General features: G+C 43.8%; 1 protein-coding gene across 1 annotated transcript in view; it reads left to right on the top strand.

The window, feature by feature from the left end:
• sorbs2b (sorbin and SH3 domain containing 2b) overlaps positions 1-20,338 on the top strand; it is a 259,709-nt gene that overhangs the window by 179,848 nt on the left and 59,523 nt on the right. The window contains exon 14 of the mRNA XM_067982104.1: positions 13,489-13,538. Within this exon, the coding sequence (XP_067838205.1) occupies positions 13,489-13,538 (50 nt within the window). The remainder of the gene's footprint in view (positions 1-13,488; positions 13,539-20,338) is intronic.

Here is a 20,338-nt window from a genome sequence, read left to right as displayed (position 1 = left end):
TTAGTTGTCCATGGCTGGACCTTCTCCATCCATGTCTATCTTGTGATCTGTAACTGCTATTTGTTTATTCCATTGATGACCAAGGTAAAAGTTTAACTAAAATTAAAATTGACCTGAAATAATTAGGCAGAATATGAAATGATGCCACCTGAGATGAATCGAGGAGAAATGGTGCTAAGAATAAGGAAAAAACCAGCCCAGCGATGTTTGCCTATTATTAATCAAAGGGATGTAGGAACTAAAGACCTTCCAGCCCATCCTACTCAAAACATTATCCAGGCCCCTTTTCAGGACCCAGTCTGACGTTTTGTATTAAATCACCCCAATTTTTTATCCTTGTAGTCCTTGTTGGAAGTACACAGTGGGTCAGTTAGCATCTGCACAGTGAAAAGACAGGTTAATCATCATGGCTGATCTAACCCCATTTACCCGCCTTGGTTTTGTAACCTTTAATACTTTTGCCTTTCAGTTTTGAAATTTTCAATTGACCCCAGCCTCAACAGCTTCTTGGGGGAGAGAGTTCCAGATTTCCACTACCCTTTGCGTGAAGAAGTGCTTTCTGACATCGCTCCTAAACAGCCTGGCTCTAATTTTACGATTATGCCCCCTTGTTCTGGACTCTCTCACCAGAAGAAATAATTTCTCTCTCTTTACCCATTAATTATCTTAAATACTTCAAATAGATCACCCTTAATCTTATATATTCAAGGGAATGCAAGCCTGGTTTATGCAACCTGCACTCATAACTTAACCCTTTTAGCCCCAGTATCATTCTGGTGAATCTGCCCTGTAACCCCTCCAAGGCCAATATATTCCTCCTGCAGTGTGGAGCCCAGAACTGAATGCAGTATTCCAGATGGGGTCTAACCAGAGCTCTGTCCAGCTGTAACTTTCACCCCTTTGTATTCCAGCCCTCTTGAGATAAAGGCCAACATTCCATTAGCCTTTTAATATTTTTTATACCTGTCCACTAGCTTTTAGTGATTTCTATACTTGGGTCCCTGAGTCACTCTGCTCATCCACAGTTCCTAGCTTTTCACCATTTAGAAAATACTCTGATCTACCTTTGGTCCAAAGTGGATGACCTCACATTGAACTCCATCTGCCACAGTTTTGCTCACTCACTTAATCTGTTAACGTCCCTTTGCAACTTTCTGCTCCAATCTACACTATTTACTGTGCCAAGTACCTTAGTGCCATCAGTAAACTTAGATATACAGTTCTCTCTTCCTTCATCCAAGTAATTTATAAATATAGTGAAAAGCTGTGGCCCCAGTACAGATCCCTAAAGGACGCCACTAGTCACATCCTGCCAATTTGAGTACATACTCATTATCCCTACTCTCTGTCTCCTACCTCCTAACCAGTTCCCTATCCAAGCCAATAGGTTGCCTCCAATTCCATACACTCTCATTTTTGTTAATAGTCTCTTATGTGGAACCTTGTCGAATGCCTTCTGGAAGTCCATATAAATAACATTCATCGACACTGCTTTATCTACTAAGTTAGTTACCTCCTCAAAAAATTCAACTGGGTTCATTAGATATGACTTACTCTTTACAAATCCATGCTGGCTCTCTCTGATCGGCTCATATTTGTCCAAATGCTCAGTCACTCTTTCCCTAATAACATATTCTAGTAACTTCCCCACAACTGACAGTAGACTAACAGGCCTATAATTTCCTAGTTTACCTCTCTCACCCTTCTTAAATAGTGGAGTGAATTGGCAATTTTCCAATCCAAGGGGACAATTCCTGAATCGAGAGAGTTTTGGAATATCATGACTAACGCATCAACAATTCCCTCACCTGTTCCTTTTAATACCCTGGGGTAGAAACCATCGGGTCCTGGAAATTTGTCTATCTTTAATAACATTAGTTTCTCCTTCACCATTTTTTGATTACTAATATTGAATTTAGTTAATTCCTCCCCTTGATTTATTTTTTATTTTTCTTTGTATCTCTGGTATTTTGTCCTCATCCTCTGCAGTGAAGGCCGATATAAAGTAGCTATTTTAGTAAGTCTGCCATTTCCTGATTTCCAATTACAGTGGGGCAGAAATTGCTTGCAAAATAACAGTGAGCTCAACGGCACTCACCATTGTTAGGAGCAAGTTCTGGCATTCGCACATGCGCAGTGAAACACGGAAATCCGGAACTTGCTCCTACTGGTTCGCTGGCGTTATGACAGTTTCAGATTAAAGGGATATCGCCGGCTGCAATCAGTGAAATCATTGAAAAAGCGCAAACTTGCTCATCTGCCCAGCTGTAAAGTAACTAATATCACCACAAAACAGGTGCGCTTAAAAATATCAAGTCTAAACTAAAGTTTTAACAGTGCAGTAAGTCTTAATGACTGCTAAACAACTAAAAATTAACTTTTAAAAATGTGGAGTCTCATTATTCCTTATTTTAATAGTTTTTGGTCATTAACATTTTTTTAAAAATTAAAACATTTTTTAGTTTTCCTTTCTGTCTCTTTTATTTAATTCAATTATTTATTACCCTCTTTTTTCGCTGTCTATAACTGTTTTTACAAAGATTATAAATGTTGCACCTTTCACTTCCTGGTTTTCACGTTCCAAGCTTGCAGAGACAGTTATCGCAGCTTGTCAAAAATGCTGCAATCTGATTGCTCAGGGGAAAGTGTGAGCCTCTCACTTCTCCCACGGGTCCTAGCTTCGCTTGAACTGACGCAGGGTTCTTCTCCGCTTCTTATTCAAGGAAGTGCCCGAAGAAAAGTTACTGGGTTGGTATAAATCTATGGAGTGGCGAGTACTGTTCACTTACCGATCCGAGCAATTTCTGCCCCAATATCACCTGCGTCTGTCACGAAGGGGCTCACGTTACTCTTAGCCACACTCTTTCTCTCAAATATGTTTGTAAAAAAACATTCAGTGTTGTCCTTGATATCCCTCACAAGCTTTTTTCTCATATTCCCTTTTTGCAGCTCTTATCACCTTTTCTATATCCCTTTGTTTATATCTTTATATCTCTCCCAGTCTGCAGGTTCTCTACTGTTCTTTGCCTTCGTAGAAGCCCTTTCTTTTAATTTTGTATTATCTCTCACTTGTTGACCAAGGTTATTTAATTATACAAGAAAGGGCAAGAACTCTCGCCACATAGAATCATAGAAATTTACGGCACAGAAGGAGGCCATTTGGCCATAGTGATATGTACAGGTCTTGTATTCTAGGTCTTGCGTGCATGTATTTGTTTTATGTGTCCTTCAGTCACCGTGATGGACAGCAGATGAACCACAGCAACAAAGTTGATTTTGCATTTTTAAATTTTGTTTTGGGGATCAGTTCCTTGGCGGATGGGGAATTGATATATGATGTCAATTCCTTAGGAGAAGGAAGCCTGATGAGAGATGTACGGTCCCAGTGCTAGCGGATTGTCATTTATGTAGAAATTACAACACGGATACAGGCTGTTCAGCCCAACCAGTCCGTGTTGGTGTTTATCCACCATACGAGCAGTTGTTTTAATCCCATGTGGCTGCTCTGTTCCCCTATCCCTTTATTCCCCTTTCTTTCAACCACCGATCTAACCTATTCTTAAATGTTGATATGGTCTCTGCTTCAATCACCTACTATGGTAGTGCATTCCACAGCCTCATGATCCTCTGTGTAAAAAGTTTCTCCTGTTCTCTGTCCTTAATCTTGTATCTGTGGCGCCTTGCTCTAGACCCCTCAATCACTGGTAACTGTCTGTTTCTATCTATTCTGTAAGGAGTCTTACAACACTAGCTATAGTCCAACAGCTTTATTTGAAATCACAAGCTTTCGGAGGCTTCCTCCTTCGTCAGGTGAGTGTGGGATTCCATAAAGGTACAGCATATATAGTCAGAGAACAATGCCTGGTGATTACAGATAATCTTTCCAACTGCCCGCTATCAAGGCAATCAAAGGAGTTGAATAGTGTTCAGACAGAGAAACATTACATACAAGACTACTGAATACACAAACAGACAGACAGACAGAAACATCCGAAAAGCAGAGAAAGAGAGAGAATGACCAGTTGTATTAAAAACAGACAACTTTTTTTTCGCTGGTGGGGTTACATGTAGCGTGACATGAACCCAAGATCCCGGTTGAGGCTGTCCTCATGGGTGCGGAACTTGGCTATCAATTTCTGCTCGACACGACACTACAGACTTCCTACAAAAACTCAGCACCCACGGACCAGTTGAACCAGGAACACTTCTCACCACGATGGACGTCTCGGCACTCTACACCAGTATCCCCCATGATGACTGCATCACTGCAACAGCCTGAGTACTCAACACCAACAACAGCCAATCTCCTGAGGCCATCCTACAACTCATCCGCTTCATCCTGGATCACAACATTCGATAACCAGTTCTTTACCCAAACACACGGAACAGCCATGGGGACCAAATTCGCACTCCAATACGCCAACATTTTCATGCACAAGTTCGAGCACGACTTCTTCACTGCACAGGACCTCCAACCAACGCTATACACTAGATACATCGATGACATTTTCTTCCTATGAACCCACGGCAAAGAATCACTGAAGAGACTACACGATAACATCAACAAGTTCCATCCCACCATCAAACTCACCATGGACTACTCCTCAGAATCGGTTTCTTTCTTGGACACACGAATCTCAATCAAAGACGGGCACCTCAGCACCTCACTCTACCGCAAGCCCACGGACAACCTCATGATGCTCCACTTTTCGAGCTTCCACCCTAACCACGTCAAAGAGGCCATCCCCTATGGACAAGCCCTGTGAATACACAGGATTTGCTCAGACAAGGAGGAACACGATGGACACCTACAGACGCTGAAAGACGCCCTCGTAAGAATGGGATATGACGCTCGACTCGTCGATCGACAGTTCCGACGGGCCACAGCGAAAAATCACACTAACCTCCTCAGAAGACAAACACGGGACACAACCAACAGAGTACCCTTCGTTGTCCAGTACTTCCCCGGAGCGGAGAAACTATGCCATGTTCTTCACAGCCTTCAACATGTCATCGATGACGACGAACACCTCGCTAAGGCCATCCCCACGCCTCCACTACTCGCCTTCAAACAGCCACCTAACCTCAAACAGACCAACGCTCGCAGCAAATTACCCAGCTTTCAGGAGAACAGCGTCCACGACACCACACAACCCTGCCACGGCAACCTCTGCAAGACATGCCAGATCATCAACACAGATACCACCATCACACGAGAGGACACCACCCACCAGGTGCATGGTTCATACTCTTGCGATTTGGCCAACGTTGTCTACCTCATACGTTGCAGGAAAGGATGCCCTGGAGCATGGTACATCGGCGAGACCATGCAGACACTGCGATAACGGATGAACGGACACCGCGTGACAATCACCAGACAGGAGGGTTCCCTCCCAGTCGGGGAACACTTCAGCAGTCAAGGACATTCAGCCACAGATCTTCGGGTAAGCGTTCTCCAAGGTGGCCTTCGAGACACACGACAACGCAAAATCGTCGAGCAGAAATTGATAGCCAAGTTCCGCACCCATGAGGACGGCCTCAACCGGGATCTTGGGTTCATGTCACGCTACATGTAACCCCACCAGCGAAAAAAAGTTATCTGTTTTTAATACAACTGGTCATTCTCTCTCTTTCTCTGTCTTTCGGATGTTTTTCTCTCTCTCTCTCTCTCTCTCTCTGTCTGTCTGTCTGTCTGTCTTCGTGTTCTGACCGTTTGTATATTCAGTAGTCTTGTATGTAATGTTTCTCTGTCTGAACACCATTCAACTCCTTTGATTGCCTTGATAACGGGCAGTTGGAAAGATTATCTGTAATTACCAGACATTGTTCTCTGACTATATATGCTGTACCTTTATGGAATCCCACACTCACCTGACGAAGGAGGAAGCCTCCGAAAGCTTGTGATTTCAAATAAAGCTGTTGGACCATAACCTGGTGTTGTAAGACTCCTTACATTTGTCCACCCCAGTCCATCACTGGCATCTCCACATCATATCTATTCTGTCCCATTCATTCATAATTTTAAACACCTCCAGGATAAATCTCCCCATATTCTCCTCTGTTCTAATAAAAACAGCCCCAATTTTTCAATCTTTCTTTGTGTTTGTATTTTCTCATACCAGGCAGTATCCTAGTGAATCTGCGCTGTACCCTCTCTATTGCCACAACATAATTCCTATAATGTGGAGCGCAGCACTAAGTACACAGTATTCCAGATGTAGTCTTACTAAGGTTTTGTATAGATTCGCCATTGCATCTTGACTCTTGAGTCCAATTCTGGGCACCTCACTTTAGGAAGGATGTGAAGGCAGAAGCGATTTACTAGGATGGTTCCAGGGATGAGGGACCTCAGTTACGAGGATAGACTGGAGAAGCTGGGGTTGCTCTCCTTAGAGTAGAGAAGGTTGAGAGGAGATTTGAAGCTGATTGTAAGACTGGTGGTTACGCAGGATCTCTTGTACTATTCAGTCCTTTGTAGACCTCAGACAGAGCTTCTGTGCTAGTTGATTCTTTTTGCTTCATTCATTGTTCTCTTTTTCCTCTCCCTTTCCCTGGCATTCTTTGCTTGCTTTTTCTGTTTGCTTATTCTCCTTACTCAGTAATGGATCTTTCATAATTTCAGGGTAAATTCAAATCCCAATTCGCAAAACTTTGTTGCAACATCTCTTGGAAATTGATTCCAACAAGTGCACCATGAAAGTGAGAGGTTTTGACCTCTGATTATGAAACAGCATCATAATTTAACCACCTCCCCTTGACATTCAACGGCATTACCATCGCTGAATCCCCCACCATCAACGTCCTGGGGGTCACCATTAACCAGAAACTTAACTGGACCAGCCACATAAATACTGTGGCTACAAGAGCAGGTCAGAGGCTGGGTATTCTGCGGTGAGTGACTCACCTCCTCACTCCCCAAAGCCTTTTCACCATCTACAAGGCACAAGGCAGGAGTGTGATGGAATACTTTCCACTTGCCTGGATGAGTGCAGCTCCAACAACACTCAAGAAGCTCAACACCATCCAGGACAAAGCATCTCGCTTGATTGGCACCCCATCCATCACCCTAAACATTCACTCCCTCCACCACCGGCGCACCGTGGCTGCAGTGTGTACCATCCACAGGATGCACTGCAGCAACTCGCCAAGGCTTCTTCGACAGCGCCTCCCAAACCTGCGACCTTTACCACCTAGAAGGACAAGGGCAGCAGGCACATGGGAACAACACCACCTGCACATTTCCGGCCAAGTCACACACCATCCCGACTTGGAAATATATCGCCGTTCCTTCATCGTCACTGGGTCAAAATCCTGCAACTCCCTACCTGTGGGAGAACCTTCACCACATGGACTGCAGCGGTTCAAGAAGATGGCTCACCACCACCTTCTCAAGGGCAATTAGGGATGGGCAATAAAAATCCTGGCCTTGCCAGCGACGCCTACATCCCATGAACGAATAATTTTTAAAAATGTGATGTGTCTGCTCTACAGCTTGAGTAACTACCAGTGTGCTCTTGTGTGTCTATTCTGGACACCAATATTAGGAGCTCACACTAAAACTTTGATCTATATAATGTAGAAAAGTGAACTCGCAAGTAATTCCTTATTAATACATTGCTTAAATAACCTTGAAATAACAGCAGCAGACTCTGTCAAAGATTTTGGAGATATCTAAGCCCGATGACTTATCAAAGTGCTCCTGCAGCAAACTTCCAGATGTGCATAATAAAGGTAACAATCAGTGGAATGGTATGCTGAAAACCCTACTATAATAGTGGATTAGGCTGGAACTTGAAAGGTACTGGATAGTTTGAGAGTCAACAAATTCTGTAACTTTACAAAGTACCAATGTAAGGGCAAAAGGACGCTAACTCAAAGGGTAAGAGAGATCACCTTTCTTGGGGATAGGGCGAATGCAAGCAAATTTTCAAGGAAAAAGAAAGGTGATAGTGACCGAAAAGACTGCAAAGGCCACGGATAATTTTGGAAGGACATATCTGGAGGATTATAGAAGGGATGCCATCAGTCCGGAGGTCTTTTTGGAACCCAGAGTATAGAGGTTCTGACAGGCTGGCAGAGATAAAACTTTCCATTGAGAGCTGGCAGTGGTAAGGTGAAGAGTGATGACTATCCATGGGTCAGGGAAAATATGAAGGGATAGGCTAGAGCAGAAACGGCCAAAGCAAATTATCCTCTCTAGCAAGTTTGAAACATTGGCTTCCTATGGGGAGAAGTTGATTTCAGAAAGGAAAATCATGCATTGCAAATCTAGAGTTTTTTGAGGAGGTGACAGATATGGTGGATGGGGCAAATGATGTACACGAACATTCGGATGGCTTTTGACAAGGTACCATACAGTAGACTATTATAGAAAATTAAGGGATACGGAATTAGGGGAAGGGTAGCAAATTGGATTTCAAAATTGGTTGGAAGAAAGGAATGGCAAAGAAACATGGGCTATGCTCAAGACTGTGAATTGAATTATTTTACAATATCCTACTGCTCTACATGTTTGCATCTTAATTTGATCAGATGACTTTAAAGATAGTTGACGCTCATGACTCGAAGTCCTATGATACGGAGACATCTGAATAGTCCGCCAAGCATATCTCATGTTTCAGGAAGCCTAATATGTATGGAAGCATTACACCCACCTCAAAATGATCTGCAATATTGTAAGATGATTTGTTAATTAGTAACATTTAATCTTTAGAAAAAGTGACAGCATTGTATGTTTATTTGATATTTCCAACCACAGTGGTATACAAGGAGATTATGTCAAAAATCCTCCACATGGGAAGCTTCTATTCTCATCAAGGAGGGATGGAGAATCATTAGATCAGCTACCCTAGGCCACTTCCGTACACCCTAGTTGCCAGCCTGGAAGCATGATGAACGTCAACCTTGTCTGCTGGAGGATGAAGTTTGGCTCAAAAAAACTTAAATTTAAAAAAAAAAGAAAGAAAAGATCAGGGGCATGATTTTAACCCCGAAGAACGGGTGGGTTGGGGGTGGAGGGGGGGGGGTAGTAAAAATTTAAAAAGTTCGGAGTGGAAATGAGTTACGGCTCCAACGTGCCGAGAAATGAGTTTCACCCAGACACATCTGGGTGCGTGCGTGCTTCAGAAACCCGGAAGTCCCGCCGCCAATTAAAACTGGCAGGAGACACACTTAATGGGTGGCTCGTGGGAGACAAGGCTCATGACAACTGTGAGGAACCCCACCAACGAGGCACAGAAGCAGTACAACAACAGTCACATCGCCACCAGGTCTGCCATTGAGCAAACCATAGAAATGCTGAAGATGCGCTTCAGATGCCTGGATCGATCTGGGGGAGCCCTTCAGTACTCACCGGCGAGGGTGTGCAGAATAATACTCGTGTGTTATATCCTGCACAATGTCACTCAACAGAGAGGTTACCGGTGGATGAGCTCCCATGTGCCCACATCTACCATCAACATTGAAGAAGAGGAGGAGGACGACGACGATGAGCGAACCTGGCTGCTAGTCATGCCAGGGAGTCATTCATATTTAATAGATTCTCATAGGGAGATCTGCAAAGTGACTACAGCCAAGTACTCAGACCACCTGTAATGACCCCACCCCCCGTTGCACAAATCAATCATACAATGACACATACACCCACTGCAAAGGCAAACAAGTCTCGCCGTTCATGAGCAACCACACGTACGGTCACTTTCGTAAAAGGGACTCGAGAATGGGCAAGATGTGGCAGCGGTGGTGATAATTACAACATTTAATGTGAATGTAACATAAACTAAATAGAAATGAAAAACATGACAGTCTGTCAGACACCCTTGTGCATACCCTTTGTGATTACAAAATCTTCTACTTCATTTTCCTGGCACTTCTACGTGATGCATCCCCTGTGGCTGCAGCAGAGGTAGTGGCAGGTTGCTCAGATTCATGCCCGGACTGCTGAGATGCTCTTTGCCTATGACCTCTGGGTTTTGAAGCCCGTGAAGGCCCCTCCAAAGACTGCTCCACCTGCACCTGTGCAGGGGCAGACTCGGCCATCTGGAGAGGAGGCAGCATTGCAGGTACCGTTTTGGGGGGGGGGGGGGGGTGCAACGGGTGAGACGTGGGAGTGCTTTGAGTGGCGTTCCCACTTGCGTGTCCCCTTTCGCCATCATCCCTCTCCTGGGCCAGGGCCGCATCACTCCTGCCACTTTGCTGGACAACAATTTGGAGGCCATGTGTGATGCCTTGGAAGGCCAGTGCTAAGGCAGCAGAATGTAGTTCGTCCTGAGTCCGCACGGCCGTTGCCAGGGCCTGAATGGACTCATTTGGTGAGCCGTGCTTGAAGCTCAATGGAGGCTGCCATTCTCTCCATCGCAGACATTCCCACACTTACCTGCGCCATCAGTCCACTAGCGATGAACTCCTCCATCCTCTCCGCTATTGTGGAGAGTGTGCATGGCACTTTTCCACTCCCTTGCAAAGTTGCTCCTGTACTTCTATCATTCTCCTTCTCAAGGATGGCCCCCAGGGTTCAGCATCTGTCTCAAGCTGAGCAGAGCTTGGAGGGGAGTGCACCCACCAACGCGGACTCTCCACCGCTGCCCCTGCCACCAGTGTCTGCTCGTGCTCACTTGTGTGTGTTGACTCACCAGATGATAACCCAACTACATCTCTACTAGGACCCACCGAGGTGTGAGTATCTGTGCTGGTGGATGGCTCGCTAAGATGTGACTGTGGGCCCTCAGAGGCAGGGAGCTCCTCTGAGGAATTGCCCTTGACCACGTCTTCGGTCCGTGACGCCCCTGGAAGAGAACATACATCAATATTAATAATCATCGCAGAAGTAATGTTGCGATGAGCGTACTGAGGTATGCAACAGGTCAATCATTGATAACGTCAATCCACCGTCCAGCTTTTCTCCAAGGCCTTCTCCTCTGCCTCTGTGAGGGCCGCAATTTGTGGATGCCCCCCTCCGGTCCTCGGTCATCGCCCCTCTCCCTTGCATTTTGCACACTCTCCTACAAGGGCAGAAAGTACAGAAGTGTGAATGAGTGAGGGTGATGTGGTCAACTGATGCATGCATTGCTTTGGGTCAGGATGACAATGAAGCAGAAGCATCAGAGGATGAAGATCAGACAGATTGATCACATTGGATCAGGATTGGGGTGAGTGGGAGAGGTGGGTGCGCAAATTGGGGGGTGAAGAAGTGCACAGAAAGTGAAGGTAATTTGACACTGAGCCTTAAGTGGGTGTGAGGAGTGATGTGATGGAGTAGGCTTCGCAAGGCAGTGTGAGAGGGGGTGGGGGGTAATGTTCACCACAGAATGCAAGTCAATCAGTAACTGTATTCACTTTTCCTGACCTGGTTAGATTTTTAAATCTCTTTCTGCATTGCAGCCATGATGGGACACCATGCTTCTGCTGCTGACCTGTTCTGCCACCTCCAGCCATGCCTTCTTTGTGACAGAACCAGGTTTCTTGCTCCTGTCTGGTGGATAAAGCACCTCCCTCCTGCTTCTCACTGCACCCAGCAATGTCTCCAGGGCGGTAACGGAGAACCTAGGTGCTGGCTTGGCTCTGGAATGTTGCATAGTCATTGTAGCCTCCTTTCTCCTTCAAAATACATTGTTGGAGTGGCCCTTTAAATAGTGGGCTTTAAACACATCATAGGGGTTTGCAGTCCGCCTGCTGCGCAGCTTGAGGACGCAAAACCCAGAAGTTGAGTTAAGTGGCTTCATCTGAGTTGCAATCCCTCGAGAAACCGCATGATTTTTTTCTCTGGTTTTCCCACCTGATTATTACCACCCTGCTGAGATCCCACCGCCATGTTAAAATCATGCCCCAGGTTGGGAAACGTGTCTTTTAAAAAAAAAATCATACCATTTACTCATTCCTAGAATAAACATCAAGTGCTTGAAAATGTTGTTCTGATAGTTTTAGAATTCTTCATAAAAATTCAGCAATATTTGGATTGCAATATTTCTACATTCCAACTGTGTTCATATGTGTACATTGTAAGAATTTTCCAGCTTTTCTTCAATGGCTACTTGTAGGCGTATGTAAACGTAAAGTATCTATATATAACTATTTAGTTCATTCACCCACACCTTGGCATAAATATAACTGATGGCAAGTTTATACTTGCATCTCATTTGGGATAAACCCACAAATGAAATTTCAGTGTAATGTGATGTCATTGTATTTTGTTTTTATTTTTGACTTGTGTGTGAATTTTGTGCTTATCAAGGTGTGGGAATGAAATACTAACCACTTTGGACATTGTGCTAGACACGGAGTTATGCCATATCTACTCTGTCATAACTCCCAAACTCATAAGAGCATCCTTACCGCACCAGTGTGAACATTTTGAATTTTCCACTATCTAATTGATCTGAGTGGCATTTCCAGTTTGAAGCGGTTATGCCCTGGGCCTATGCCTACTAGATGCTGGACTGAGACCATCCAAACCTTTACAGCCAGCACAAAGAGGAGACTTTCATGCCTTTAGTCTGAGCTGGAAATAAATTAATGCGTCAGGCATGAAAGGTTAATGCAATTAGATATCTTGGTTGAGTACAATTAAATCACTAATTAAAAACTTGGGGTGTCACTCTTTAAGCTTAAAATTCCTTCCGTACTCTAATTTGATGAGCTGCGTCTTAAGCTTTGATGAGCTGTGCTTGTGAATTAAGAGACACTTTGTAACAGCATAGAGCAGGGCAACTGAAAGATTGAGCTTACAGAATAGCCTTGTTTTGCAACTGGTATTTCCTGTTGTAAATTTTAAAAATAGAATCATAAATGTCTCAATAGATTGGTTTAAGCATCTAGAACTTTTAACAGCATTTTTTGAATACTTTGCTTCATTAATAATATAGGTTATACTTGTTGACAACTCTGTGAGTTAACACAAACTTATGTATCCAATCCCTCCTCAACCTCCAATATCAGTTGGTCCATTACTGCTAAATAAAAGTCACAGAGGCCGCAAATTATCCTGACAACTGACCTGTATTTAAAGTGACACTACATTCTGCTTCTGGACACAAGAGTCCCTTCTAAAAGTTGCTAGCAAAGTGCCAAGCAGCCTTTGTGAAGGGTAATAGTTGACAATGGAAACTGGCATGTTTGTCAACCAAGAAAATAGATATGTTTTCAGTTATTTATAGTTTCCAGCTTTAGTTGAAATCGAAACATTCGTGAGTAGTGGGGCAAATATTAAAACTATTGGACAGTTCATCCAAGCAATTTATGTAAATAAGTAAAGATTATGAAGTGACAGCCAGCATTCTCATCTCCATTTGTTGCTTGTGCTTTGGGTGATGTGAATTCTGTGATGCATCACAGATCCTGCTGTTAATCCAACTGAGTGTCTGCCTTTTATTGCATTGGAGATGCCAAACCCAAAAGAAATTGGTTGAAAAATTGAAAACTGAACTACAGATAGAGACTTCTGTTCTTCTGGCAGTAATCCTAATCCTCTCTCTTCAACTGGTTTTCTTGCAGGCCTCTTTTTACAGTCCTTCAATAGATAGGCCATTGGAGAGACCTTCCAGGTAAGCCTTAATAGATAATGCCATTTAGTTCCTCATTTTGTTTCTGAACTATTATTGAGCATGATTTGAGCACATAATCCGTGATTGCATTTTTTTGCAGATATAAATAAGACCATGTAATTCAACATCTAATAGCAGTTACATTTTGGAAATATAAAGTGACTGTTCTACTGTGATGCTTCATGACAATTGTCACCTTTGTCTATTCATTAAATTAGACAGCACAGGAGAAATTTTTAGAGAAAGCCTTAATTTGTTTGTTAGAGTGTTGGTTTAGTAGATCAATGCACAGCACAGTGTATTATTGGACCATAGTTAGATCTTTAGACCCAGGCTCACATGTTTTATAAGCATGCATTTTTATTGTTTGTGTATAAGAATACAATATTGTATGTATGACTAGTTAACATAATCCAGGTTTTGAAAATAAAGGCATAATTTCATTTGTTAGATGAAGTGGATGGAATGGGACTATAGTATTTTTCTCTCCTGGAAGCAAAGGGATGACAAAAGGCTATTGACAAGGCAGCTTGCTCCAAAACAAAAAGTTTACCTTAATCACCATGGATCATCATTGCACAATGTAGCACTAATTTAGACAATTAGCCTCTTAATGTCACTTAAGAACATCAGGAAACTAGACTCTAATAGATAATGGTCTTTTAATTGATTTGAAAATTAATTGAGCTGACTAATAATTGCCATAGGTATGTGGGTCACATGGGATACTGCAGCTTCTAATTCACCTCTTGCTTTCACTGCACTCTGTCACAGTTTATTTTCATTGCTTCTTATTTCAGATAAAATAATAAATGGTTTTAAACACTTTTGACATGCAGCCCAGATAAAGGTATATCATCCACCCTGCAATTTGTCACTACTTCTGAATGGATTTCTATATGTTTAGGAACCATAGAAATTGACTTGAAGTTTTAAACGGGCATTTTGTGTGTGATAGATTTGCAATGGTAATATATTTGTAGCTAATTTAATTTGGTTATTGCAGCAGCTTTTATGTAGTGTCCTTGTGGATTGTCAGACTTGTGTCCCTCCTGTTATTAATCACCACTAGTCTCTGAGGTTGAAATGTCATCATTATTTAGACTGCTACTGCTTCATTTATGACTAGAAGATAACTGTCTTCACTTCTAGGATTTGTGATACAACAGATGTAATTCTGTAATACAAATAAATTTCCAGCAGCAGTAGTGTTAACACGAGTAAGGTTTGCCTTATCGCCTTTCTTGAAAATAGGTATAATGTTGGATTGTTTCCAATTCAGTTGGACCTCCCCTACATTCATGGGTTCCTTCATGATTACTGTCAGCATTTCATAGACTTCCTAATCTCACTTAACATGCTTTGGTTATGTTGCATCTGTCCATAGAAACACAAAAATATACAGCACAGAACATGGCCATTCAGCCATTATGTCTATGCTGGCACTTCACCAGAGCAAACCAATACTAATCCCACTGCCTTGTTTTGCATTAATGCTGAATCTTCCTCCACTTCAAGTCTTTATTTACTTTTCCCTTGAAAGATGCAATGGTCTCTGCCTGAACTGCATCCCATAGCAAAGCAATTTATGCTCTATGTAAAAATAAGAATTCTCACTCCTCATTTTTCTAGTGATCATTTTAAATTGATGATATTCTAACCAGATGAAATAGTCTTTCCTGATTCACCCAACCAAAACCTGTCATAATTTTAAAACTTCTGTTAAAGCTGTCCTTTTTAACTTTTCTCTGCTCCAGTGAAAATAGTTTTTTTTTATTCGTTCACGGGATGTGGGCGTCGCTGGCAATGCCGGCATTTATTGCCCATCCCTAATTGCCCTTGAGAAGGTGGTGGTGAGCCGCCTTCTTGAACCGCTGCAGTCCGTGTGGTGACGGTTCTCCCACAGTGCTGTTCGGAAGGGAGTTCCAGGATTTTGACCCAGCGACAATGAAGGAACGGCGATATATTTCCAAGTCAGGATGGTGTGTGACTTGGAGGGGAGCGTGCAGGTGGTGTTGTTTCCATGTGCCTGCTGCTCTTGTCCTTCTAAGTGGTAGAGGTCGCGGGTTTGGGAGGTGCTGTCGAAGAAGCCTTGGCGAGTTGCTGCAGTGCATCCTGTGGATGGTACACACTGCAGCCACAGTGCGCCGGTGGTGAAGGGAGTGAATGTTTAGGGTGGTGGATGGGGTGCCAATCAAGCGGGCTGCTTTATCTTGGATGGTGTCGAGCTTCTTGAGTGTTGTTGGAGCTGCATTCATCCAAGCAAGTGGAGAGTATTCCATCACACTCCTGACTTGTGCCTTGTAGATGGTGGAAAGGCTTTGGGGAGTCAAGAGGTGAGTCACTCGCCGCAGAATACCCAGCCTCTGACCTGCTCTTGTAGCCACAGTATTTATATGGCTGGTCCAGTTAAGTTTCTGGTCAATGGTGACCCCCAGGATGTTGATGGTGGGGGATTCGGCGATGGTAATACCGTTGAATGTCAAGGGGAGGTGGTTAGATTCTCTCTTGTTGGAGATGGTCATTGCCTGGCACTTAACTGGCGCGAATGTTACTTGCCACTTATGAGCCCAAGCCTGGATGTTGTCCAGGTCTTGCTGCATGCGGGCTCGGACTGCTTCATTATTTGAGGGGTTGCGAATGGAACTGAACACTGTGCAGTCATCAGCGAACATCCCCATTTCTGACCTTATGATGGAGGGAAGGTCATTGATGAAGCAGCTGAAGATGGTTGGGCCTAGGACACTGCCCTGAGGAACTTCTGCAGCAATGTCCTGGGGCTGAGATGATTGGCCTCCAACAACCACTACCATCTTCCTTTGTGCTAGGTATGACTCCAGCCACTGGAGAGTTTTCCCCCTGATTCCCATTGACTTCAATTTTACTAGGGCTCCTTGGTGCCACACTCCGTCAAATGCTGCCTTGATGTCAAGGGCAGTTACTCTCACCTCACCTCTGGAATTCAGCTCTTTTGTCCATGTTTGGACCAAGGCTGTAATGAGGTCTGGAGCCGAGTGGTCCTGGCGGAACCCAAACTGAGCATCGGTGAGCAGGTTATTGGTGAGTAAGTGCCGCTTGATAGCACTGTCGACGACACCTTTCATCACTTTTCTGATGATTGAGAGTAGACTGATGGGGCGGTAATTGTCCGGATTGGATTTGTCCTGCTTTTTGTGGACAGGACATACCTGGGCAATTTTCCACATTGTCGGGTAGATGCCAGTGTTGTAGCTGTACTGGAACAGCTTGGCTAGAGGCGCAGCTAGTTCTGGAGCACAAGGCTTCAGCACTACAGCTGGGATGTTGTCAGGGCCCATAGCCTTTGCTGTATCCAGTGCACTCAGCCGTTTCTTGATATCACGTGAAGTGAATCGAATTGGCTGAAGACTGGCTTCCGTGATGGTGGGGATATCGGGAGGAGGCTGAGATGGATTATCCACTCGGCACTTCTGGCTGAAGATGGTTGCAAACGCTTCAGCCTTGTCTTTTGCACTCACGTGCTGGACTCCGCCATCATTGAGAATGGGGATGTTTGCAGAGCCTCCTCCTCCCGTTAGTTGTTTAATTGTCCACCACCATTCACGACTGGATGTGGCAGGACTGCAGAGCTTTGATCTGATCCGTTGGTTGTGGAATCACTTAGCTCTGTCTATAGCATGTTGCTTCCGCTGTTTAGCATGCATGTAGTCCTGAGTTGTAGCTTCACCAGGTTGGCACCTCATTTTTAGGTACGCCTGGTGCTGCTCCTGGCATGCTCTTCTACACTCCTCATTGAACCAGGGTTGATCCCCTGGCTTGTTGGTAATGGTAGAGTGAGGAATATGCCGGGCCATGAGGTTACAAATTGTGCTGGAATACAATTCCGCTGCTGCTGATGGCCCACAGCGCCTCATGGATGCCCAGTTTTGAGCTGCTAGATCTGTTCTGAATCTATCCCATTTAGCACGGTGGTAGTGCCACACAACACATTGGATGGTGTCCTCAGTGCAAAGACGGGACTTCATCTCCACGAGGACTGTGCGGTGATCACTCCTACCAATACTGTCATGGACAGATGCATTTGCGACAGGTAGATTAGTGAGGACGAGGTCAAGTAAGTTTTTCCCTCGTGTTAGTTCGCTCACCACCTGCCGCAGGCCCAGTCTGGCAGCTATGTCCTTCAGGACTCGGCCAGCTCGGTCAGTGGTGGTGCTACCAAGCCACTCTTGGTGATGGACCTAGTATCTAGTCCTGGTATCTCAAGCCTATCCTCATAACTGTAGTTTATCATCTTTGGTATCATCCAAAAGAAATAGGAGCAGGAATAAGCCATACGGCCCCTCAAGACTGCTCTGCCATTCAATCAGATCATGGCTGATGTTCGACCTCAACTCCACTTTCCCGCCCGATCCCCATATCCCTTGATTCCCCTAGAGTCCAAAAATCTATCGATCTCAGCCTTGAATATATTCAATGACTCAGCATCCACAGCCCTCTGGGGTAGAGAATTCCAAAGATTCATAACCCTCTGCGTGAAGAAATTCCTCCTCATCTCAGTCTTGAATGGCCGACCCCTTATCCTGCAACTATGCCCCTAGTTCTAGGCTCTCGAGCCAGGGGAAACAATCTTTCAGCATCTACCTTGCTAAGCCCCCTCAGAATCTTATATGTTTCAATAAGATCACCTCTCATTCTTCTAAACTCCGGAGAGTATAGGCCCATTTTACTCAACCTCTCTTCAGAGGACAACCCTCTCATCCCAGGAATTAATCTAGTGAACCTTCATTGCACCGCCTCCAAGACAAGTATATCCTTCCTTAGATAAGGAGACCAAAACTGTACGCAGTACTCCAGGTGAGGTCTCACTTGTATAACTCCTTTTTTAAAAAAAAAATGCTATTGGTCTTCATATGGCTTTATCAAGCGACGCCTCAAATTTAAAATTCTCATCCTTGTGTTCAAAACCTTCCATGCCCCCACTCTGCCCCATCCCCCCCATCTCGGTAACCTCCTCCAGCCCTACGACCCTCCAAGAACCCTACATTCCTCCAATTCTGGCCTCTTGTGCATCCCCGATTTCCTTCACCTCACCATTGGCAATTGTGCCTTCAGTTGTCTAGGCCCTAAACTCTCGAAATCCCTCCTTAAACCTCTCTGCTTCTTCACCTCTCTCTTCTTTAAGACGTTCCTTAAAACCTACCTCTTTGGCCAAGCTTTTGATCACTTGTTCTAATATCTCCTTATGTGGCTCGGTGTCAATTTTTTGTCTGATAACTCTCCTGTGAGTGCCTTTGGATGTTTTACTACATTAAAGGCACTATATAAATGCATGTTGTTGTTGCATTTACACTTTTAATTATTTACATAGTTGAACCACTAGGGGTCTCTGTTCATCCACACTTCAGGGTCCTTCCATTTGAGTGTCGACTTCCAATCCTTGTTTTCCTCCCGAAATGCATTACCTTACATTTCCCTGCATCTGCTCTATGTCTATCCATTCCGTTAACCTGTCTATCTCCTCCTGAAGTCTTTTACAGTTCTCCTCAAAAGTGGACCCAGCACTGATCCCTTTGGTTCACCTCTTTTAACCCTCTCCAATCCAAATAATACATGTAAATCTCAACCCCTTGATCCGGTCAGTCAACCAACTTTCTATCCATGCGGTGGCATTCCTCTATACCATAAGCCTGAATTTTTGTAACAAGCCTCCTGTGAGACACCTTATTGAATGCCGTCTAAAAATTCATATATAATGAATTATATATGAACTGCAGCCACTTTTGAATTTCAAACCTGACTTGCCTTTAGCAAATGCATGCTCCCTGCTCTTGATTAACTCATGCGTCTTTAAATGCTCACAAATTTGATCTTGAATTATGGACGCTCAGAGTTTGTCCGCAATTGATGTTAGACTAACTGATTTATAATTATCTGGTTTATCCTTCTTTCCCTTGAGCAAAGGTGTTACATTGGCTACCCTCCAGTCCCCCAGGTGCAATGTTGCATATGATAGGACAATTGAAAACGTAATTAGCGTCTCCGCTACCTACACCCTGACTTTCTTCAGCAACCTAGGGAACATACCATCAGGGCCCTGGTGACTTATTCATCTTGAGCTCTGCTATTTTTCCATAACAAAGTCCTTTTCTAGTTATCTCCAGCAGTTGTTCTAAATCCTCCTCTCGTACACCTACTATCATTTATAAAAACTGATGCAAGATATTTATTTAATATCTCTGCTATAACCTTCAGCCTCCATAATTAGACTCACTCCTTCATCCCTGAGTGGTCTATATCCTTAAACTTTTCCTTATCGAAATCCATACTCTTATCTGCTAGTCTTTTCTCATGTTCCTTTTAGCCCATTACGCTTACCCACCACACTTTCTGTGTCCATGGAGATTTATGGATTTCAAGCCTTTTAAGTCTGTAATTTTATAAAGAAGAAAACAGGGAAAACAATTTAAAAGAAAACTTAGAGTGAGAAAGTTGAACGTTTTAGAAACAAAGCAACAGAAACATGGAGAGGAAAAATTACGAAGGAACCAAAAATTACACAAGAAACAATAGCAAAACTAATGGGGGATATTATCTTTTTGAAGTATATAGCGGCTTCTTAGCCCTGCATATGTAACTTTTCAGTTTTCTTTTACGAATTTATGTGCCCTTTAAAATAAGATATGTTAACACTGAGGCATTTAATATTTTTCCCACTTCAGTCACCCACCGTCAACAACAAGCACTCCTAGCCAGATGCAGAATAAAACGCCCTCTATTTTGCCCCAATCTCTGAGAAGCACAGATATTTCAATTTCCTACAC

The sequence above is a fragment of the Heptranchias perlo genome, chromosome 4, assembly GCF_035084215.1.
Source record: "Heptranchias perlo isolate sHepPer1 chromosome 4, sHepPer1.hap1, whole genome shotgun sequence".
NCBI classification, from domain to species: domain Eukaryota; kingdom Metazoa; phylum Chordata; class Chondrichthyes; order Hexanchiformes; family Hexanchidae; genus Heptranchias; species Heptranchias perlo.
This window is presented reverse-complemented; position numbering and strand designations above follow the sequence as displayed.